The sequence below is a fragment of the Epinephelus fuscoguttatus genome, linkage group LG15 (assembly GCF_011397635.1).
Source record: "Epinephelus fuscoguttatus linkage group LG15, E.fuscoguttatus.final_Chr_v1".
Classification (NCBI taxonomy): domain Eukaryota; kingdom Metazoa; phylum Chordata; class Actinopteri; order Perciformes; family Serranidae; genus Epinephelus; species Epinephelus fuscoguttatus.
In genome coordinates, this window is record NC_064766.1 from 35,563,715 (window position 1) to 35,584,000 (window position 20,286).

Genomic DNA, 20,286 nt, shown 5'->3' on the forward strand with positions numbered 1-20,286 from the left:
GAAAACAATGTTTTGATGCATTGGATGTGCTGAATATGCATATTAAGGCAGTACAGGAGGAGGTGCACATTAATAATCCTCCAGGACTGTAACATGCTCATGTTTAACCCAAACAATGTGTCATGTGACTGTGGTTGGTTCAGATCGAGGTGGGAGCACCTTCTCACCACAAACCAACCGCACCAAAACAACCGGACTGAGAACTTCTTCAAGAGGTGGTCTCTGTCCGGTTGTTTTGGAGTGTACCCGAGGGCAAACGAACTTGAGTTCAGTTGAACTGAACCAAACAGAACAGGTGTGAAAGCACCCTTAAAGTAGATGTGAAAAGGCCCTAAGACAGTACGGCACTGTGGTTTCTAGCAAAGACTACTCAAACAGGAGTAAATAGAATATTTGTTGTGGACTATTTTCTGCAGCAGATTTGGTGTGCTAGCACATAGTGATTGCATTAAGACTGTGAATGTGGGATTGACTCAGAGTACCACGCTTATTGTAATGTAAGAACATGTCACCAGAGTTTTATAGTAAATATATCACATATTACATTTAGAATATTTAAAACAAGGACTTATGTTGCAATAGCTTCAAAGTTATCCACGTTTACACCTGTATAACTATCAAATAAAGACATGACGTCAAGTATTGACAGGACTGGATCTTTTATTGGAGGTTTGAGACAGTGAATGCATGTTGAAGTAAATGTTACAAAACTGTATTTAAGACAAGACTGTACTCATTTTGACACTGGCAAAGCATGACTTGGAAAACCAATTACTATAGTACTTGCATATTTTTAGGTTCTAACACCACTCGTGATCTTCGTCAGTATAAGCCATATCTATATTAGCTAAACAGCTGTATTTCATCATGATCTGCACAATGTAGTTACACACTTGCATCTCTAGAATACTTCTTATGATCTCACTGCGCTGTCCAACGACAATGAATATTTTGAGGGACTGTTTCACTCAGAGTGTCATGTCAGTGTTTTACAATCAGTGGCGGACCTCTTCCTCATCCTCTATTTCATCTTCTTCATATTCGCCCATCTCATCAGCTGTGGCATCCTGGTACTGCTGATACTCAGACACCAGGTCATTCATGTTGCTCTCGGCCTCGGTGAACTCCATCTCATCCATTCCCTCGCCGGTGTACCAGTGGAGGAAAGCCTTGCGGCGGAACATGGCCGTGAACTGCTCAGAGATCCTCCTGAACAGCTCTTGGATGGCCGTGCTGTTGCCGATGAAGGTGGCAGACATCTTGAGGCCACGGGGAGGGATGTCGCAAACTGCGGTCTTGACATTGTTGGGAATCCATTCAACAAAGTAGCTGCTGTTCTTGTTCTGCACACTCAACATCTGCTCATCCACTTCCTTCATTGACATACGGCCACGGAAGATAGCCGCCACAGTGAGGTAGCGTCCGTGACGAGGGTCACAGGCTGCCATCATGTTCTTGGCATCAAACATTTGCTGTGTGAGCTCTGGCACGGAGAGGGCGCGATACTGCTGACTGCCCCTGCTTGTGAGGGGAGCGAAGCCGGGCATGAAGAAATGCAAGCGGGGGAAGGGCACCATGTTGACCGCCAGCTTTCGGAGGTCGGCGTTGAGTTGGCCAGGGAAGCGGAGGCAGGTGGTCACCCCACTCATGGTGGCTGAAACCAGGTGGTTGAGGTCTCCGTAAGTAGGCGTGGTCAGCTTCAGGGTGCGGAAGCAAATATCGTACAGGGCCTCGTTGTCGATGCTGAAGGTCTCATCAGTGTTCTCCACCAGCTGGTGCACAGAGAGAGTGGCGTTGTAGGGCTCCACCACAGTGTCAGACACCTTCGGGGAAGGCATGACGCTGAAGGTGTTCATGATACGGTCTGGATACTCCTCGCGGATCTTACTGATGAGCAGTGTGCCCATTCCAGACCCTGTGCCTCCGCCCAGTGAGTGGGTGAGCTGAAAGCCCTGCAGACAGTCGCAGTTCTCGGACTCCTTCCTCACCACGTCCAGTACGGAGTCCACCAGCTCAGCTCCCTCAGTGTAGTGACCCTTGGCCCAGTTGTTTCCTGCTCCACTTTGACCTGCATGATGCATGCAATGTTTAAAGAGAAATTATGTTGGACAAATAATGGTGCCACTTTCTGCTCAGGCATTAAACAGTTTTATAAGTTGTACCATGTCTTTATCAATGGATTGCCATAAAAGTGTATACGGACATTCATGGTCCCGAGAGGATGGATCCTAATGAATTTGGTGATCCCCTGACTTTTCCTTTAATGCCTCCAGGAGGTTGACAATAGTGGTTTTGACTGAAATGTCTCAAAAACTACTGGATGCACTGCCACGAAATTTGGTATGGACATTCGTGTCCCATTCAAGATGAATTCTAGTAACTTTGTTGATCCCCTGATTTCATGTAGCGCCATTACATGGTCAGATTTTCAAATTGCCTAATACATTCCCATCAGCCGCAGCTGTACTGTGTATTTAGCGCCAATTAGAAATGTTATAATGCCAAAACAGCCAAGTCGCCAGAGGAAAATGTTAGCATCGTATGTTTCTGCAAACCACCATTATTTTACATTTGTACATTTCATATCAAGACTCCTAAGGGAGCAATCACACCAAGATGAAACGCTAGAAAGGCGACGCCAGTAAAACCATTGTTTTTCCTGTGATACGGCGCGTCTGACCGGCGTTCTTTTTAGACGGGCGTTTTTCCGGGGTCCATGTCATTGGTCCGACAGCCCATTGGTTCGACATCCCATTAGTCCGACTGTCCGCGGTGCTGAACGGACCGGCTCTGGGTCAGCTGGGAAAGGGTTGAGGCGGAGCAGGCTCACAGCTTATGTGTTTGTCACTTTCTTTTTCATTTTAACCCACACCATGATCTTTTCCTGACCCTAACCAAGTGGGTTTTGTGCCTAAATCTAACCAGACCTTAACCACAGGGCATCATGATGATTTCGGAACGGACTTCGGAACAATGAGTTTAATATGGTCAGAACAATGGGCTGTTGGACCAATGGGCAGTTCCCCTTTTTCCGGCGTCTTTTTAGACGCGCGTAGATGCTGAAAAGTTAAAATATTTTCAACTTTTTGAGCGTGAGATGCAGGGCGTAAAATTAACATTTCACCTCATCTGCCATTGGCTAGTGACCTCCAAAAATTTACCGGCCAAACATATTTTTCACCAGCCAAATAAAAAAATTGTGCCTTATTTGACGAAAAATAATTACCTTACGTTTTTAGTATGAAAATCCAACTTTAGGAAAATCCAACCCTGTCCTCTGTGTTTCTTTGGCGCGCTTGTGGCAAAGGCTGCAGTAGTAGTATCACAATACCACAGCAAAAGTGAGGCAGATGTGCCTTTTGTCATTTATAAAAAGATATATCACTTTTCTATAATACATCAATGATATTTCAATGGAATAAATTACTTAATGACTTATTCATACTTCAAAAACAGCATCAATAAGTGATGAACATAGGGGGGATCAAAATAAAATAAAAATCAACCAGCCACCCTCCTCCCCTGACAGTCCCTCCATAAGTAAAGAACAGTCCCTAAAGTGCGGTGAGGTTTGTGGGCCGTGAACAGCTCGTTTCTCCTCTGACACGCCACATACCTGTGTACCGCCACGGATCGGTTGTCCAGGTACTACTGGGCAGTCATGACACCAGCGAAAGAGGAAATTACTGGACCTGGAGTCGGACTTAGTCGGAGACGGCTGGTAAGCACTATGAACCTCCGCCGTGTTCCTGTCTGTGACCCCTGTTCAACCCACAACCTCCAGGATTCGCATTTCCTTTCTGCTGCTGGTTGAAACGTGATAATGGGGCGCCCCAGCGCTCACTCCACTAACTTGACATGGAAATGAGCGGTAGTCTAGAAAACTGGCGAATTTTTTTGTTGTTGTTGTTGTTTTGTTTTTTTTCGAGGGCGCTCATGCGCCCTCACATAGATTGCTCCCTGGGTAGTCGCCCACATTGCCCGTAGCAAAAACCGTCCCTGGACACAGCTGGCAGAAATGGTCGAAGCACATAAAAAACCCACATGCAATTCAAAATTTTCCATCGGCCACTGGCGGGTGTGTGTTTTTGTTTTACACGCCAAACTCAGTTTTTACACGCCATTGGCGCTTGGCGGGTGTTAATTTTACGCCCTGGTCAGACGCCAGTAGCTGCGTGCATTGAGTAAGCGTTTCCAGCGTTTCAAGTGTCTTTGAAGCGTCCGCGTCTCTAGCGTCTCATTTCTGTGTGATCGCCCCCTAAAGTGACATTGGGGAGCGTGGGGCACAACCTAACTCGAGGTAAATTGTAATATGGACTTTTTATGTGGTTACACAGGGTCGATTCTTTCGTGTTTCCGGCCAGTTGACCACAATACCACCAAACAGTGACCCGTGAAATTCCACAGAAATTGATGAGTGTCAGTGGAGTTCAGTAACAAAGTTTCCACCCAACATCAGTACATTTCTTTGGCATTTTTGATAACTGAGCTGTCTATGTAAGTCATCAAATCCAACCATATATTATTTTAATAACTGTCTTGTTGCATAAAACTATGTAACATGGTGTTATAACTCGGCCACCTATAGCACGTTAACTCTATTTTAACTTATGTTCAGTTTGAACTAATGTCTTTAATTAAATGAGATATACTTTGTATTCTTAATTTGTCGTTGTTGTAATTATCTTATTGACACACATTTCCACAGTCTTGTCAACATTCATACATTCAATACTCATATTTTTTTACTCATATTCCATGTACATTTATTGGTCCAACCAGTGAATATCAATGATAGGCTAACCGATGGATGGATACCTGTACGGATATATCCTCCCCCTGATGTAGATGGAGAGCTATAGTATATAGATGGAATTGTACTGAATTAATTGTGTTAAACAGACTCTGTCACCAAGTCTTACAGCTGACCCTCTGCCTGTTACAATTAACCCCACCCATAGGGTACGTTGTTATATTTTGCTCCATTTCACTTCTGCCAATTCTTGATGTGATGTGAGATGTGCATGTTGTTAGAATAAAACAAAAAATAATTCATTTCAAACAGTTTTAATAATCGGCCCACACTAAAATCTGTTAGTTTGTGTCCCACTGCTAGCATGTGAGACTGCAGACCACTGTTTGAGACCGACAACAAAACTGGGTGTTTGCACCATAACGTTATCTTTTTCTAACCATAACCAAGTGGTTTTTGTGCCTAAAAACGTTAACCACAGCACTGATTTTTTTAGTTTCAGCATAACACTTTACAAATGTTGCATTTCTGTGGTTTGCAGAAATATACAATGCTAACATTTATTCTCGCGATTGGTTTTGCTAAAAAGCTAAACTATATGGTGACCATGTTAAACAGTATATCTCCTAAACGTCAGCATGTTAGCATTGTCATTGTTAGCATGTTGCCCTGCTGACTTTAGCATTCAGCTCAAAGCACAACTGTTCCTAAGTACAGTGTGACAGAGCTGCAGCATGACTGTAGACTTTTAGTGTTTGCAACCCTAACGGTGTCCTTCTTACTACTGATCTACAAAGCAATATTCATGGCAACCTTTGTAAAGTATTTCTCGTTAGAAACACTGAAATACCTTACATCATTTATTATAAATTAGGAAATCAGAAATTTCAACATCATTAGTAAATGTACTTTTAGTTCTTTAGCTCTATTAGACATGCTAATTGATATTTCTGGTAAACTATATTTCTATAATGAGTCATCCAGTGGTGGAGTTTATTGGCCCCTGCACCCTCACTTGTGAGCAGCACTGCAGCATCACCTCCTAGTAGATTTCTTTTCTGCTGAGTCACTGCGAGAGCTGTCTCAGTCTGACTCAGCTGCGCACGGACAATGCATCACACCACTGGCACATCGCTGCAGCAGCTACGTGCTGAAAATATACATTGCTGCACAGCGCTCTCAGGTGAAGCTAAGTCCAGCCTGACAGGACATGACAGCAGCTGCTGACACACACACACACACACATAATGTATGTGCAGCTGGTTCAGGGTCAGTGCTGGTGACATGGTGATTTAGTGTTACACTCACCAAAGACAAAGTTGTCAGGCCTGAACAGCTGTCCAAACGGGCCGGAGCGAACCGAATCCATGGTTCCTGGCTCCAGGTCGACCAGGATGGCACGGGGGACGAATTTGCTGCCTTTGGATGAAGAAGAGCAGAGGATAGAGGAAGAGAGAGACAATGGACGGAAGGGTGGAGGAAGATATCGACAGTCTCAGTGTGATGATGTCAGAATGTTTCTAGTGAACCATGGAATTATTAAGTACGCTGATCCAGAAGGATATAAATACAGCAGTGTTGTTTCCCAATGTGATCTTTTAGATTAACAGTCATTTGTTTACAGGGTACTACAGCCTGTCCTCGAAGCTGGATATCTGAAGACAGCATGGTGCCTTCGATTGTTTGTTTCTTGTCCTTTACTTTGTCTGTAACCCTTCTTACAAACAAACTGCTGCAGCATGCTGCACTGCTTATTCTAGACCGGTGGGGCTGACAGAGTGCTGAGCTCTGCAGAGTGCATTCAAATAAAGCTGCATTCTTCCCCTACCCATACCTCTTTTAAAAGTCTTAATGTTACTTGCGTCTGTAAATGTCTCCCAGTGTACTCTCTTAATGTGAAGGAGACATTAAGTCATGGGATGCTTAGTCAATCCACACTCAATAGTGACCCAGTAGATGACACTGAAGCTGACATGCAACATGGAAACAAAGGATCAATAATGCTTGCTGCTAGGCAAAATGTTAGCAGCAGTAGACAGCAACAGTGAATAAGCTGTTTAGGCCCAAATGCAGCTCCGGCACCGGCCTTTCATTTACGCAAAGCCGATGAGTGATCTCAACCCTGTCTGAGATCTGCACCGACTTGTCCTTCCTCCGACAGCATCAGTTCACAGGCTGAGTCACTAGATATAAAGCTGCATGATTAGTGAACGTCGTCGTTTGACTGCTCAATGCATGATGACACGCAGTGCATGTGGAGTGACCTTCAACATGCCACGCCAATGAAAATCAGATACTGAGATGAGACCAAGGCACAGTGAGCGCGGTGAGGGAAGGGGGGGGGTCAGCTATACAGAGACTGCAGATACCTGTGCTCCCTATAGAGTGAGACAGAGAGAAGGAGAGAGACAGAGAGAGAGAGAGAGAGAAGGGAGATATTTTAGCAGATTCACTGTCCTAATTTTCCCCTGCACTCATACTGGGACCTACTTTCCCCTCTGCAGCTAAATTAGTGACATGAGCATACTGTTGCATTTAAATGAGGTCTGTGTAGCATAAGCATTCATGCAAGAATAATGAGCAATGGAAACAAAGCTTAATGTAGTGGTAAACTATTCAGATGCAAACAAGTTGTTTATTAAAAACAAACTTTCACTTTTATTTTATTTGATTTATTTTTTTTTTACCTGATGCCTCATTGTAGTAGACGTTTATCCTCTCCAGCTGCAGGTCACTGTCACCTTGGTAACTACCGGTGGGATCGATGCCATGCTCATCACTTATCACCTCCCAGAACTAAGATGGGACAAACATGATACATGAACTCAAGTTGTTGTGGTCATTTAACAATATTTACAACATGGTGTGAGTTAAAGCGCGTGCGTCAGGTTTTATTTTGCGCATCTGCTTGGTGACACAATGACACGAGGGGGGCCACATCACGCACGGCCCAGCTGGACCGCACCCTTCACAGATATAAACAATTACTAATCCATCTCAAACTTTAAGAAAAATAAGACATATGTATTTATATACGCCCAAAAGCGCCAAACTAATTACCTAATGACGCGAATCTGTGCATTTTTCAAAACAAAAACAACACGGCACAGTCTGCATCACAATTATTATTATTTTTACCCTCCTAAATTGAATGATAATATGTATACCTTCGCCCCAATCTGATTTCCACACTGTCCAGCCTGGATGTGAACGATTTCCCTCATGATGCGCTGCGGATGCGGGCAGAGAGCGTCCTGTCTCGACTTCACCGGCGTCCAGTCTTCAGTCTCTTGCCACTGTGTTTCTCAAAATCTGCACTTGCCTCATTTCTAGGGCGAGTGTTGAGCCGGCGAGATAGATAAACGTGCTGCTGGTCAGATGACGTTGCACGCGACGCAGCATCCACATCCCTCCCAGCCAATGGGAGCGCTCCGGTTTGATGCAGTGGGCTAGAGGATCATGCCGCATCATCCCCCTGACATCACCCTGTCCCATGCAGGGGAAATGTAGCCTGGACTGAGGTTGTTCCATAAAAGCCAGAGTAATGGTTTCCGTGCCAGGAAATGTAAAACTTCAGAAGTGCAGTAGTGATTCAACATACATTAGGCAGGAGCAACTATTAAGTGTTTAAAAGAGCCTTTGCTTTGAACTCCAGGGTGAGACATTTAATTTAATATTCTGATTAGTCATATCAACCCTGACTTTAAACTTCAATATTTCCATGTTGTATTTTGAATATTGCAAAATAGTTGAACAAAATGCTACAGCCAGGGCCGGATAAACTCGCATAGGAACCCTGAGGGTAAAAATGAGCTGTGGGTCTCTACTAAGCCCCCAGCATCACAGAAACCAACCAGTATTTTTTCACTGCCACCCTGTCCCAGATTTGCTTTGTGTCATCTGTAAAAATTTTAACAACTTTGTGCATAAGTAGTAACTTACTAGATTCTAACACAGGGGGCCTCTAAAAGACAGTTACTCAAGATTGGGTAAAAAGCAGGAGCCACCCTGGGTAGCGCTCTTAGTTTGTGGTGTTAGCCATACTAGCAGTGCGGCTCTGGGGTGGTGATTCTCAACCAGTGGTCCAGGGACTCTCAGGGGTCCTTGAGTGAGTTCCACGGGGTCCCCAGAAACAACACATTCTCACTCTGACCTCATCACATATTGACGTTTGGTCATGGATCTTCCACGTCCACATATGACGTGAGAGGTACCCTGGGTGCGTTGGTTGTTGACGTTCTGGACGCCGTGTCAAGTTCTGCTTGTTACATGCATTGTCTTCTTTCAAAATACTAACGGAAATTTACTGTTTGCATTCAGTCCCTTTCAAAATAAACGCACTACATCAGTACAACAACGCAAATTGACTTTATTTTTTCCTCCAACAACTAACCCACATGGTTAGGTTTAGAAGAAAAGAACAGGCTTGGCTTTATAATCTTGTGGGACACGAACACAGCTCTCCTGGGTAAAAGTCCGTGTTTGTTAGACCCATCCACCACCTCTCCCACCTGGCCTAGTCAGACTTTTGCCACCTTAAATTTGTTGTCGTCCCGCCACGTTCCCCCTGACGCTGCCGAGTGCTGGCGACCAGCCGCGTATCATGCCGACATTAAAGGATGGCTTTTTTCGTCAGTGTCTGATGTTGCAAGTCACTGCACAGGCACCGGGCTTCGACAACTTCAGAGTGAGACCAGGCTCCCAGAAAATGGAGAGTCTTTATTTTCACTATATATTTTACTATAGAAGTGAACACAATGTTGTGGTTTGCACTTTGCTGCTTTTATTTTGATAGTATGTTCTGGTTGTGTGTGGTTGTTTGGGTAACTTTACTTTTGTTCCTCCGGAGGCACCCTTCCCACCTGCTGCGTCGAGGAGTGATTGGACTCACCTGTTTCTGCTTTACCAATCAAGCCGCCTACTTTAAGCCTGCTGACACACTCCTCGACGCCAGAGTATACAGAGAACCTCCGTGGTATCAGCTTGGCTGCCGTTTGGTAACATTGTGAACTTTCTCTTGTGCATTTTGATGAGTATTTGTAACCGTGCCTCTCCTCCGTCTTTTCCAGTGCCTCCCGTGCCCTCACAGCCCAGCACTCTCTGGACGTCTTTTGTGTTTTTTGATGGACTCTGGCAGTTTTGATTTTTTGTGGATTCACCTGCCCTTTGTGCAATAAATCATTGTTAATACCTGCTCCGTTTCTGCACCTGGGTTCCCTTTCTGCACCACACGTCACACACAATGTGAGTGAGTCATAAGAGCGACTATTCCGATCATAGGTTTCACTTCCTGTAATCATATCTAACAACCAAAATCTTTTCAGATCGAGATCTCTGAAGTGATTTTTTTTTTTTTTCAAATAAAGGTCGTAACGTGTATCAGTTCGGGGTTGTTGACACGAAATAGGTTGAGAACCTGCTCTAGGCAAGGCTTGGTCTGACTGTTCCATCAAACTTTTGGACTGATTGCTGTGAGGTTTTGGTCCCCAGAAGATGAACCTTAATGACTTTGACGATCTACTGACTTGTAAGCTATCAAACCATGTGCTTTTGTTGCCGAAACCCAACCACATGCTTTAGTGGTTGAAGGCAAAAAAACACTAACACTTGACACACCATCCCAGAACGTCAGCATCCAACACACCCAGGGCACCTTTCACGTCATCTGGACGTGGAAAGTCCATGACCAAACGTCGATTTGTGACGAGGTCGGAGATTCCAAACCTACGAAACTAATGCCACTCACCTTGTGTTAAACATGTTAAGATGGTGAACATTGTACTTGCTTAACATGAGCATGTTAGCATTGTCATTACGATCATATAAGTATACTGACATTAGCATTTAGCTCTGTGCCTTAATATTCATCATGGCTATGGACTCTTAGCCTCGTTAACTGTGCTTTAATGAGGCAATTTACCAAACAAATTTGTAATTAATCATATCACTGTGAAGTAACCGCCACACAGAAAGCTTCCAGGGCCCCTGAGGGTCACGGGCCTTTGTTGGTAATCCAGCCTTTGAATCCATGTTTGATGACTAAAATAAAAGTCTCATAGAAAACAGATGCACTCTGTGTTTTCTGTACTTTAAAAGGTGCTTTGTCCTTTTTTAAGAAACAAGGCCTCTAGCCAGCAGTAAAAATATCTGACTGTTGTTTTGCTTGGAATCTACTTGTGAAATGTCATAAAATGAAGCACTCACTGATATCAATGGTTGATCAATAAATAGTGGTTTATTTTAACAACAGGTATGGCTTATATACAAGTGCATTATGTCTGTTAAAACAAAAACAAAATGAAACCAAACAATCAGAAATTATAAATGGTACAATCCATGGTTTTTACATTCATTCAAATCTCCCGTCAGGAGATTCTGAGTCGCACGGTTGAGAGAAGCAAAACCTGAAATGCGTACACTGGGGACTTCATGTCTCTGAGAGTTTTATCTAAGTTCAAAACTATTCATCAGTCCATATTATGATCTATGATCCTTCATCTTATGCTGGGCGTGTCCACACATTTAGCCTACTATTTACAAAGGCATAACCTTTTTTTTTTCGTCCTTTTTTTTTTTTTTTTTTTTTTTGCTTTTCCACCAATCACTGTCTCCTAGTCTACCCTATCGCTGGTGCTAACATTGCTTTGGATTGCTTTTACTGATTTTTACTGTAATTGTACTCCAGATGAACGACTCCCATCAGCACCGTGAAATAGCTGCATTGGGAGCTGTGGAAATGGAAGCAACAGATCTTAGAGAAGACACTGGTTGTATTGTGCTGTGTCACTGTCTTTACACTGGTGTTGCATGGGGTTTTGGCAATACACAGTTCAATTCCTGCAATACGCACACTGAGACAGACAGACCAACACTCACAGACAATGAAGACTCAGAGTAATATGAAGCTACTGACCACTGCAGTCAACCCACTTTTTTACTGCAGATGCCAAGAATTTCTTATTAAATCCAGTGTCAACACCCTTTTTCCACAAAGTGGATCACATCTGGGTCTATTGCAAAAGTTAATGTACTAGTAGTTTCAAAATCCCACTCCATTTCCCTTTTTTTTTTTTTTTTTTTTTCTTGAACTGTCAAGACGCCAAGCTCCACCAAAGTTGACATCACATGATTGCAGGGCATTGTGCTTTGAGGCTTAGCAGCATGGCATGTTAGACACTAAATGTTTCTATGAACCGGAACACTAAATGGAAGTTTGTTGACTTGATCCACCGAAAGATCGATAAATTGAAGCTGCATTTGAGGAAGGAAAAAAAACACAGGCAGGTTTGCTCAATCATTCAACCTCTGTCAGTGCACATAGATGAAAGCAAAAGAGGATTTTGGTGAGTAGAGTACCTGTAAGGTTCTTCTTAAGTGCACCACAAGATGGTGTGAATAACACAAGTCTGCTGTTGTCTTTGACTCCTGAATGACACCTTAATAGATCACCAATACTCCCTGTAGAGATGTAATATGATATACTGTGAGTTTTATCACATTTCAAAATGACAAGACATCATTCAGTTGGCTCCTATGTTGTGCAGTAAAGTGTAATTATTATTATTTTTCATTATTACATTGTAAACAGTGGTCTATCCGCAGTTGTACATCTTTCTCCGACAAATATTACAACCTCAAAAAAGTGTAACTACACCTGTCGAGTTACACACTAGTCAAGTATAACACTGTCCACACATGGACACAGGCTTTGGAAGAGAAAGTGCCTCCTTAAGCAAGAGTTTGTCAATTTAAGATCATGAAGAGGTTAATCTACCTATAAATGAGGATTTGACCTGTATTTTAAAATGTCATTTTTGACATGTATGACGTATTGCATGTTTTTAAAGGTAAACTTTGTTGTGCATGTGAATGTATGAGCACTCTGACATACAGTACATAAACTATGTTAATGCCGGAACATGATTTGGGAGAACACACGGAAGGTTAGCGATGACAGTTGGTTATCACATCAAACATTTTGTCATCCATTGGTTTCGTTTCAAAGATAGCTTCTGTGTGTTTTTAAGGTTTGCATTTTAAGGTTTGTTTTGCTGACACGTTCACAATTATTTTTCATGCTTTGTCCCAACTGCAAAGAATAAAGTGGCATCACACTGAGGTGCCGCAAATACTGTAAGAATGTAATATAGCTTTGTACAGTAAGGGCACGCCATGAGAGATTATTCAAAAATAATACTTTCAATTTAAAAAAAAAAAAAAAAGACTGAAGCCCAACAACTAATTATGCAATTACTTACAATATCACATTTACAAATAAAAGCATTTGCATACCATTAATTCCACTGACTGAAACAATCGGACAAATCAAAGTTTTTCAGAGCGACAAAATATGGGTCATTCTTTTCTCTTAATTTAGCAATCTCATTTCTAAACTCTGATTTATCAAACGGTGATTTAGCTTCAGTCTTTTATTAATTTGATTAACAATTCAATTATTTTCAATTTCTGAACTTTGAAACAGGGTTCACTTTAATCCACATAGAGTTGATAGCAGGGGAATGCACCAAACAGGCAAATACTGTATTTATGCTTTTTTGTTTTTTGGCACTATGTCTACATTTGATTTTGGTCAGAGTAGTTTTTGGCGTTGCATTTAGAAAAATCACTCCAATTTGGATTGTTTACCTCTGCAATAGCAAAAAATATGCTGTAACATTCAGCTTCTTTTTTTTGTTTTTTTTTCTGTCCATACAGGTAAGGCGATGTTTTTATACAAATATGTTAGACGGACATTTCATTTGAGCAAAAGTACCAGTGATTTGATTTTTTTTGTTTTTTGTTTTTAAGCATCATCGTATTCTCACCAGTCCTCTCAGTGATTGTGGGTATAGTTGCAAGTCTCTTTAAAACGACAGACAGTGATTTCCCATTCATTTACATCAAAGTAGTTTATAGGCTGGTGATTTCCAGTGACATTCAAAAAGAGCAGAAGATACTGTCACATTGTCACAAACCAGCCTCTGGCACTCTCTCACTTACGTGGTCTCATTTATTGGCTAAATGCAGGAAGGGTCGGGGGGGGAGGGAGACATTGAGAAACATACAGCATCTCCATAAGACATGTCTACTCAACTCCAGGTGGGGACAGTCTCTCAGTAAGTGCCTGAAGTCTGAGTAGGACAGTTCACGCCCCCCTCATCACCCCCTTTGGGGTTATTCATGTGGCATGGGCTGCTTCCTCGTGCAACCGTAAAGCTTCTCCTCCTGGTTGCAACGCTGGATCATAATGACGCCACACCATTGACGGTGTTGTTGTCTGTGCTGGCACTGTCCCTAAGGGAAAGCATACCAGAGTCTATGGGGGAGGAGACGGTGCAGTCCATTAGAGAGAGGGGAGTTGCTTCTGTAGAGCCTGAAGTTGGCGCTGAATCTATGGCGAGGGAAGCAGCTGAATCCTGCGTGGGCTGAACAGTCAGAGTGGTAGATTCTGGAGTGGAAGTGTGCACAATGTCTGTGACAGGGAGAATGGTAGGAACCGGTGCAGTGGTGTTGACAGTATCTATGACAGGGGGAGTGGAAGAGGGCTCTGGAGGCGTATGGCCTGAGTCAATGGGTGGAGGGGGAGTGGGTGAAGGGGAAACGGTGATTGGGCTAGGGGGAGAAGGAGAACAAGGAGATATTTCATTGACACAGGGAGAGGTGGGGTCCAACTGCGGCGACTGGGGGTGTATGACAGGAGGTATGGGGGAGTCTCTAGTGGGAGGAGTAGATGTAGAATCTTCTACTATTTCTAAGTGGATGGGAATGTCAGTGTGTGCGCTAATGGGGGGTGGAGCATCAGAGGAAGTGTTGTCTATGAGATCTGTAATCGGAGCAGAGGGGGTAGGGGATGGAGGAAGGCCGTCATGCATAGATGGAGTAAGGGAGTCCTCTAAAGTGGCATGAGTGGGCTCTAGCAAAGGTGCGTGTGGGGCGATATCGTTGATCTCATGTCCCACCGGGCTGGGGGATTCTAACGTGGAGCTAGGCGGGGGTTCGATGATGGGCGTGGTGCAGATCAATAAGGAGGCAGGCACAGTTTGAGAGATGGGGGGAGTGGAAGGTTCTAATGAAGGGGAAGGGGTAGCAACTGACTCTTTTGTAGGTGAAGGACCAATGTCATTCATTTCAAGAATGACAGGATCCGTCAGTGGATCAACAGATTCCAGGACTATTGCTGGAGGTTCTTCAGCATTGGCTAAAAGTGGGTCTGTGACGCACGGGGGTTTGTGTAGAGGAGTGGAAGACAGCAGGTGCTCTTTACTGACATGTATGACGCTGTCTTTACCCAAGACTTTGAGGGGAGTCATGGACAAAGACGAAACAGAGTGACCGTTGGGGTCTTTAGGCTCAGGCTTGCCAGTATGCACCTCCATGAACGTGGGAGCCAATATATCTGCGACTGACGGAGCGGTCAAATCAACAGCTGAAGAGGCGGTGGAATCCATAGTGGACGCCGCAGTGGCGGCTATCTCGTGGAGCGGCGTGTCATGCACCCTGGTGTAGTCCCTGCTGCTCTCAGATTGGACCAGCAGGCCCTGCTCCCCAGGTTTCCTCGGAGGAATGAAAGGTTGACGGGTGTAGCTCTCGCCATCGGCCAGGGTCTCAGGGAGGGGCTGGTAACGCGTCTCAGGCAGCAGGAGAATGCAGATGATGCAGATGAGAGTGCAGCAGGCAAAGATAATGTGGTGAAGAAAATAACCCTTCTGATTGTGGAGCTCCATGATGGGTGCAGTCAGCATGCCGAAGCCAGCGCTGGCTAGGACCAGACCCAGCCCGCCACCCCTGTGATGAGATGGAAAATGTTATCACGTGGTAGGATTAAGGATTTATGACCACACATACCAAAAACCCTCATAAACCTCCTAGAAAGCAGCCAAAGAGAAGACGGTTCACTACAATTAAAGTAAATCACGAATTATATGTTGTTCTCAACTGTCACCTAAATCACTTCTATAAAGGGAGGATCTCATGTTTGGCCATGAATGCCTCTGTTGACATATTGCTGCCATTTTAGCAAACAGCAGCAGAGAGTGCTGCAGCACCACCAAACGTCCTCCTCTACATGCAGTCCTTTTCCTCTCCCATGATTGCCTAAAAGCACCACCAGAGGGCGCCCTCAGAGCACTGTCAGTAGAACAACACCCCTTATATAACCCCAGATAATGAACATCCAGTGCTGTGTCATATATTCTCAAAGGGGATGGCTAATTTGTACAAGATGTGGATTACATTTGACACCGGACCGTGAGAGTCTGTTCAATGATTTCATACCGTCCTTTAACAGGAGGTGGAGCAGCTAATCCATCTGCAGGACCATGTGACGCTATGGACACTGGCACTGTAGTAACTGAATTATAAACTGATCCAGATATTATAACAGGTGTAGAAGGAGCACTTCAAATTTCTACAGCACTTCTCAACCCGATGGCTTGATGATGCTACGTGGAGCAAGTGTGAACACATTATGGACTAGTTGCCCACATATGTAATGACAAACAATATCCTATACATTCAAAGCAGAAACTCCTCGGGAGTAAAGCACATTTTTCCACATTTCATCCCCCTATAATAGTACAGTCTCGCTGTTTCAGTGGGCCTACCTGATCACAGTGGGTGTGATCTCAGCACAGAAGAAGATGCTCAGGTTGCTGACTGCGTGGGAGGAGAACATGCCGATGATGGAGAATGCAATGGAAAAGTTCTTATTCAGCGTCCCTGTGTAATCTGTAAAAGACATATGGAAATGAGGACCGGGACAGGGGCACAAGATACAATATGTTCAAGTCTTGCAGTAAATTATTGTGTTTTACAGATGATCTTGCAGCATTTCAGCCCTACTAAACATCATACAAAGAAGAGGCAAAGGATTGCTAGGAATTCAAGGGCTGAAAAATATATATGGACGCATGGAGGCAAAGAAAGGCAATGATATTTTGAATTTTTCTAAGCAACCAAATTGTGAAGTTTAATCACTATGAGTGTTAATTTCGACAGCTATGTTAGTCTTAGTCTTGAGACGAAAATGCTTATTAGTTTTAATCACAGTTGGTTTTATCCTTCATAGTTTTAGTCTAGTTTGAGTCGACGAACACTCAAATGTTTTAGTGGCTGAAAATTCAAAACATTTCAGTTGACAAAAATTAATTAATTAATTAATTCATTCATTCATTTTAGTCATTACCTTTAGTCAATATGTTTTCTATATGTTTTCTTTTTAAACTAATCCATTTAGGCTTATGTATCAGAAATTAGAATCAAGGTGACAGGTCGAATACAAATTTAATTTAGACAAATCCTTCTACAAACACAGGTGATTTCAAATAAACTTTCAAACTGTCATTTTTACAACAGTTTCTGACAGGTTTAAGGGCTGATTTACGAGCACACACTTACTGATCATCATTTGAAAAGCTCAACATCTATTTATGCTCTCAAAGACTTTGATACCATAAATAACTAATCCGAGACACGTAGGATTTGTACCCCGGTTCATTGTAAATTCTGACTCTAACAAGCAGAAAATAACTAAATTTCAGCCAGAATTCTTTCTTAATCTGCAATATTTTAGTCTTGTGAGGGGACACAAGTTTAAACTTGTGTCCCCTCACAGAGTTGATGATTAAAACTCTAAATAGCATCAACCTATAAACCTTCTTGAGATAGGCCGGACTGAGTGGAGTCCTTCAGGGATGAGCTGTGAAGTCCGGCGGCCGGTGGCTGCTAGCTCCGCTGCCATTCAGCAGCTAACAGCCACCGCTGCAACTGACCAACTCCACAAATCCATTCAGCTGCTCCACCATCCACAGTCAAACACACACGACTGATTATTTACTGCTGAATTACAGTTTACAACTGTGAGTGTTTTTACTGGCTAGAAAAACATCCTGGCGCAGACTATTTACTGGAGTTTACCAGCCCGTCGCTCATGCGGCATTTGAAGATAATTACAAGCACGGACATTCTTGGCTTTCAATGTCCGATTGTCCGCCATTAATATTTTCGTCATGACTCGTCTTGTTTTCATCTTAGCTCTTATTATCAAGATCTATTTTTAGCTTGTCATCGTCTTGTTTTTGTCATGGAAAAAGGTTGTTGATGAAAAACTTTTGTCATAGTTTTCGACAACAAAATTAACAATGCTACCGAACGCTTCATGTCTTCAGATTTACATTTATATAATGGAAACATTTTACTTCAAATATCATCCTTTTTGTTTTTCAAAGTTCTTGCGGTTTCATGATTTTAAGAAGTTAGTTCGGTTTCACAAATTCAGAAAATTATAATGTCAAATGTTTTCCATCCCTCATCTGAACTTCACTGAGAAGATGTAACCTGACAGGAGACAGATCTGGTTGATCCTTTAGACTAGCCAGGATGTTGAGGTTTGAATTGTAATCTTAATTTGTTACACATACTGCATCACCTCAGTTAAAAAGAACATTAATATATGTATATCTAATCTGATTTAGCCGATAAATGTAGAATAAATGTGTCTATTATTCCTAAAACACACAAGCATTTCACAGTGTATCACCACGACTAATTTCAAACTCTGCATTTAGAAAATCTAGAGTGCTGATAAACTTTGGTCAAATAAAATGTTACTGCTTCCCGGTGCTAATGTTTATTTTGATGAGTATTTGAGGAATTGGCATGCATACAAAGAGCCCATTTAGAACAATGATGGTTTGAATGGAGTGTTTTTTAAATGAATCAGACATGTTGAAGATGGCATACAGAGGATCAGAGGGGACTGCTCTGCGATCAGCTCTTGGTTCCCACAGGGGGATTAGTGAGGAGAGAATAAAGAGATTGATAAACAGAGAAGGGAGGCTGGTTGTGAGATTCACAACTCAGTACTAAAGAGGCTCACCATCTTCAACACAAAGGGGATAAATAAGTGAAATGCTAGCCATAATTACATCTAGGACTTCATTATGTGTCTCTGCAGGGCTTGTTCAAGCTAATGAAATACTGCAGAATGTCTGTATGCAGCACATTTTCTAAAACCTCATCAGGACAACATAGCATCCTAAGTGATGTGTGGTGTGAGACAATTCAAAGGATGTAAAGCTGACAAGAGTGGTGGTGGAAAAAACACTGAAACAAGAGTACTCAACTACTGATCGGTTTATCTCCCCAACTCAAACACATGACTCAAAAGGAAATAAAGAGATTATCATACCTATATTCAGATGGCCACTGTACTTCCCCAGCACTAGAGGAGAATAAGACACATATGTATTAGTAAAAGACGCAAAGCTGAGCAATCATCACATGTGCTCTTAAAATAAATCAGGTGTCGTACGTTAAAATAAAAACATGCACACGTGTTGAGCAAAGCTTGTCAACACACACTGTCAGGTCACAAACAGGAACATGAAACATGAGCGTAACCTTGATGTGTTGACCCAGGTTAAACATTACGGCTCACTCATTTGTAACTAAATAAACTGACTTGTGCTCGGAACACTTTTTGGTACACATTGACTAAAACGGTTGTTTGTGATCATGTTCGACTACTTAGAAACAACTGAAGGACAGCCAGATCTTACATAGTACCTCCAGCACACTGAGGGTTAGCATTTGCAGGTGCATGTGAGACACAAGCAAGACGACTGAAATGAGTACTGTGACATGAACAACATCAACATATATCATTAAATGGAAAATTGTTCCAAATCTCCCTACATAAGGCTTGGAAATAACCTATTCTGTTACTTTTTAATTATACTGTAATCATTCACATTCTTATGTAATATGATCATGTCATCATAAAATGATTCTAGTGAGAGTCAATAAACAGTACTGATGAATCACTGTCCAGATCTCACAGGACACATCCGTTATGACAGAGGTTCCTCTCTGGCTGCACACCTTCTTCACTGTGCACAGCCTGCCACAAATCTTTATATCCTATGTATTCTTTTTATTGTGTAATAGTCAGTGCAAGTACTTTCAATACACTTTGACATATATAAATACAGGCAACACTTCATTTGGATAGTCCACCCATAGATAGTAGAGAGTATTTGTAACATTTCAACAGTTTATTATTTGGGATTTGACAATTCAGCTGTTTGTTTTCTCTGCAGATGATTATTTATGCATGTGACTATTAGCTACATGTAAGTTAAGTCAGGGGTTGATCTTTACTAGTAAAAAAAACATTTTTGGCCAAAAAAAGGATTAAAAACAGTCTGTGCGGAGCCAAAAAGCATATTTGAGCCTTATAATGAAGATATCTAAATTAGCCTCTCAGCTCCAAATGAGCATTCCTTAATATCTTTTACCACAGGGTGGCTCCTCTGCAGTGGGCTATTCATGATTATTTGCTACTTTAACCTTTGCTGCGATGGCGGTGAAAGCAAACAAATCTGTCTGCACAATATTAAATTCTCTGTTTTCCTCTGTTTTGTGAATTTGGAATCCATATTTCAATCAATTCAATTCAATTCATACTTTATTACAGACACATCTCAAGGAGAGGTCCATTGCACCATAAGAGTAAGACAAACAACATACACAAC

General features: G+C 42.5%; 2 protein-coding genes across 2 annotated transcripts in view; both read right to left on the bottom strand.

The window, feature by feature from the left end:
* Positions 1-635: 635 nt before the first annotated feature.
* Positions 636-8,112, bottom strand: LOC125901896 (tubulin beta-2A chain-like). The gene is made up of 4 exons (XM_049597900.1): positions 7,921-8,112; positions 7,441-7,549; positions 6,062-6,172; positions 636-2,068 (listed from the first exon to the last, which is right to left on the bottom strand). The coding sequence occupies exons 1-4, from the start codon at positions 7,975-7,977 to the stop codon at positions 996-998; spliced, it is 1,350 nt and encodes a 449-aa protein (XP_049453857.1). The 5' UTR covers positions 7,978-8,112; the 3' UTR covers positions 636-995.
* Positions 8,113-11,808: 3,696 nt separating this feature from the next.
* LOC125902683 (solute carrier family 22 member 23-like) overlaps positions 11,809-20,286 on the bottom strand; it is a 58,194-nt gene continuing 49,716 nt past the window's right edge. Inside the window, exons 9-11 of the mRNA XM_049599223.1 lie at positions 18,942-18,974; positions 16,357-16,480; positions 11,809-15,538 (exon numbers count right to left, since the gene is read on the bottom strand). Of these exons, the coding sequence (XP_049455180.1) occupies positions 13,996-15,538; positions 16,357-16,480; positions 18,942-18,974 (1,700 nt within the window). The 3' untranslated portion in view covers positions 11,809-13,995. The remainder of the gene's footprint in view (positions 15,539-16,356; positions 16,481-18,941; positions 18,975-20,286) is intronic.

Excerpts from the sequence above, each read along its gene's own strand:
- LOC125901896 (XM_049597900.1), bottom strand. The coding sequence starts at position 7,977 with ATGAGGGAAATCGTTCACATCCAGGCTGGACAGTGTGGAAATCAGATT. Across the intron at positions 7,550-7,920 it reads GAAATCAGATTGGGGCGAAG|TTCTGGGAGGTGATAAGTGA; the intron begins GTATACATATTA and ends GTCCCATCTTAG. Across the intron at positions 2,069-6,061 it reads GCCTGACAACTTTGTCTTTG|GTCAAAGTGGAGCAGGAAAC; the intron begins GTGAGTGTAACA and ends TGCATCATGCAG.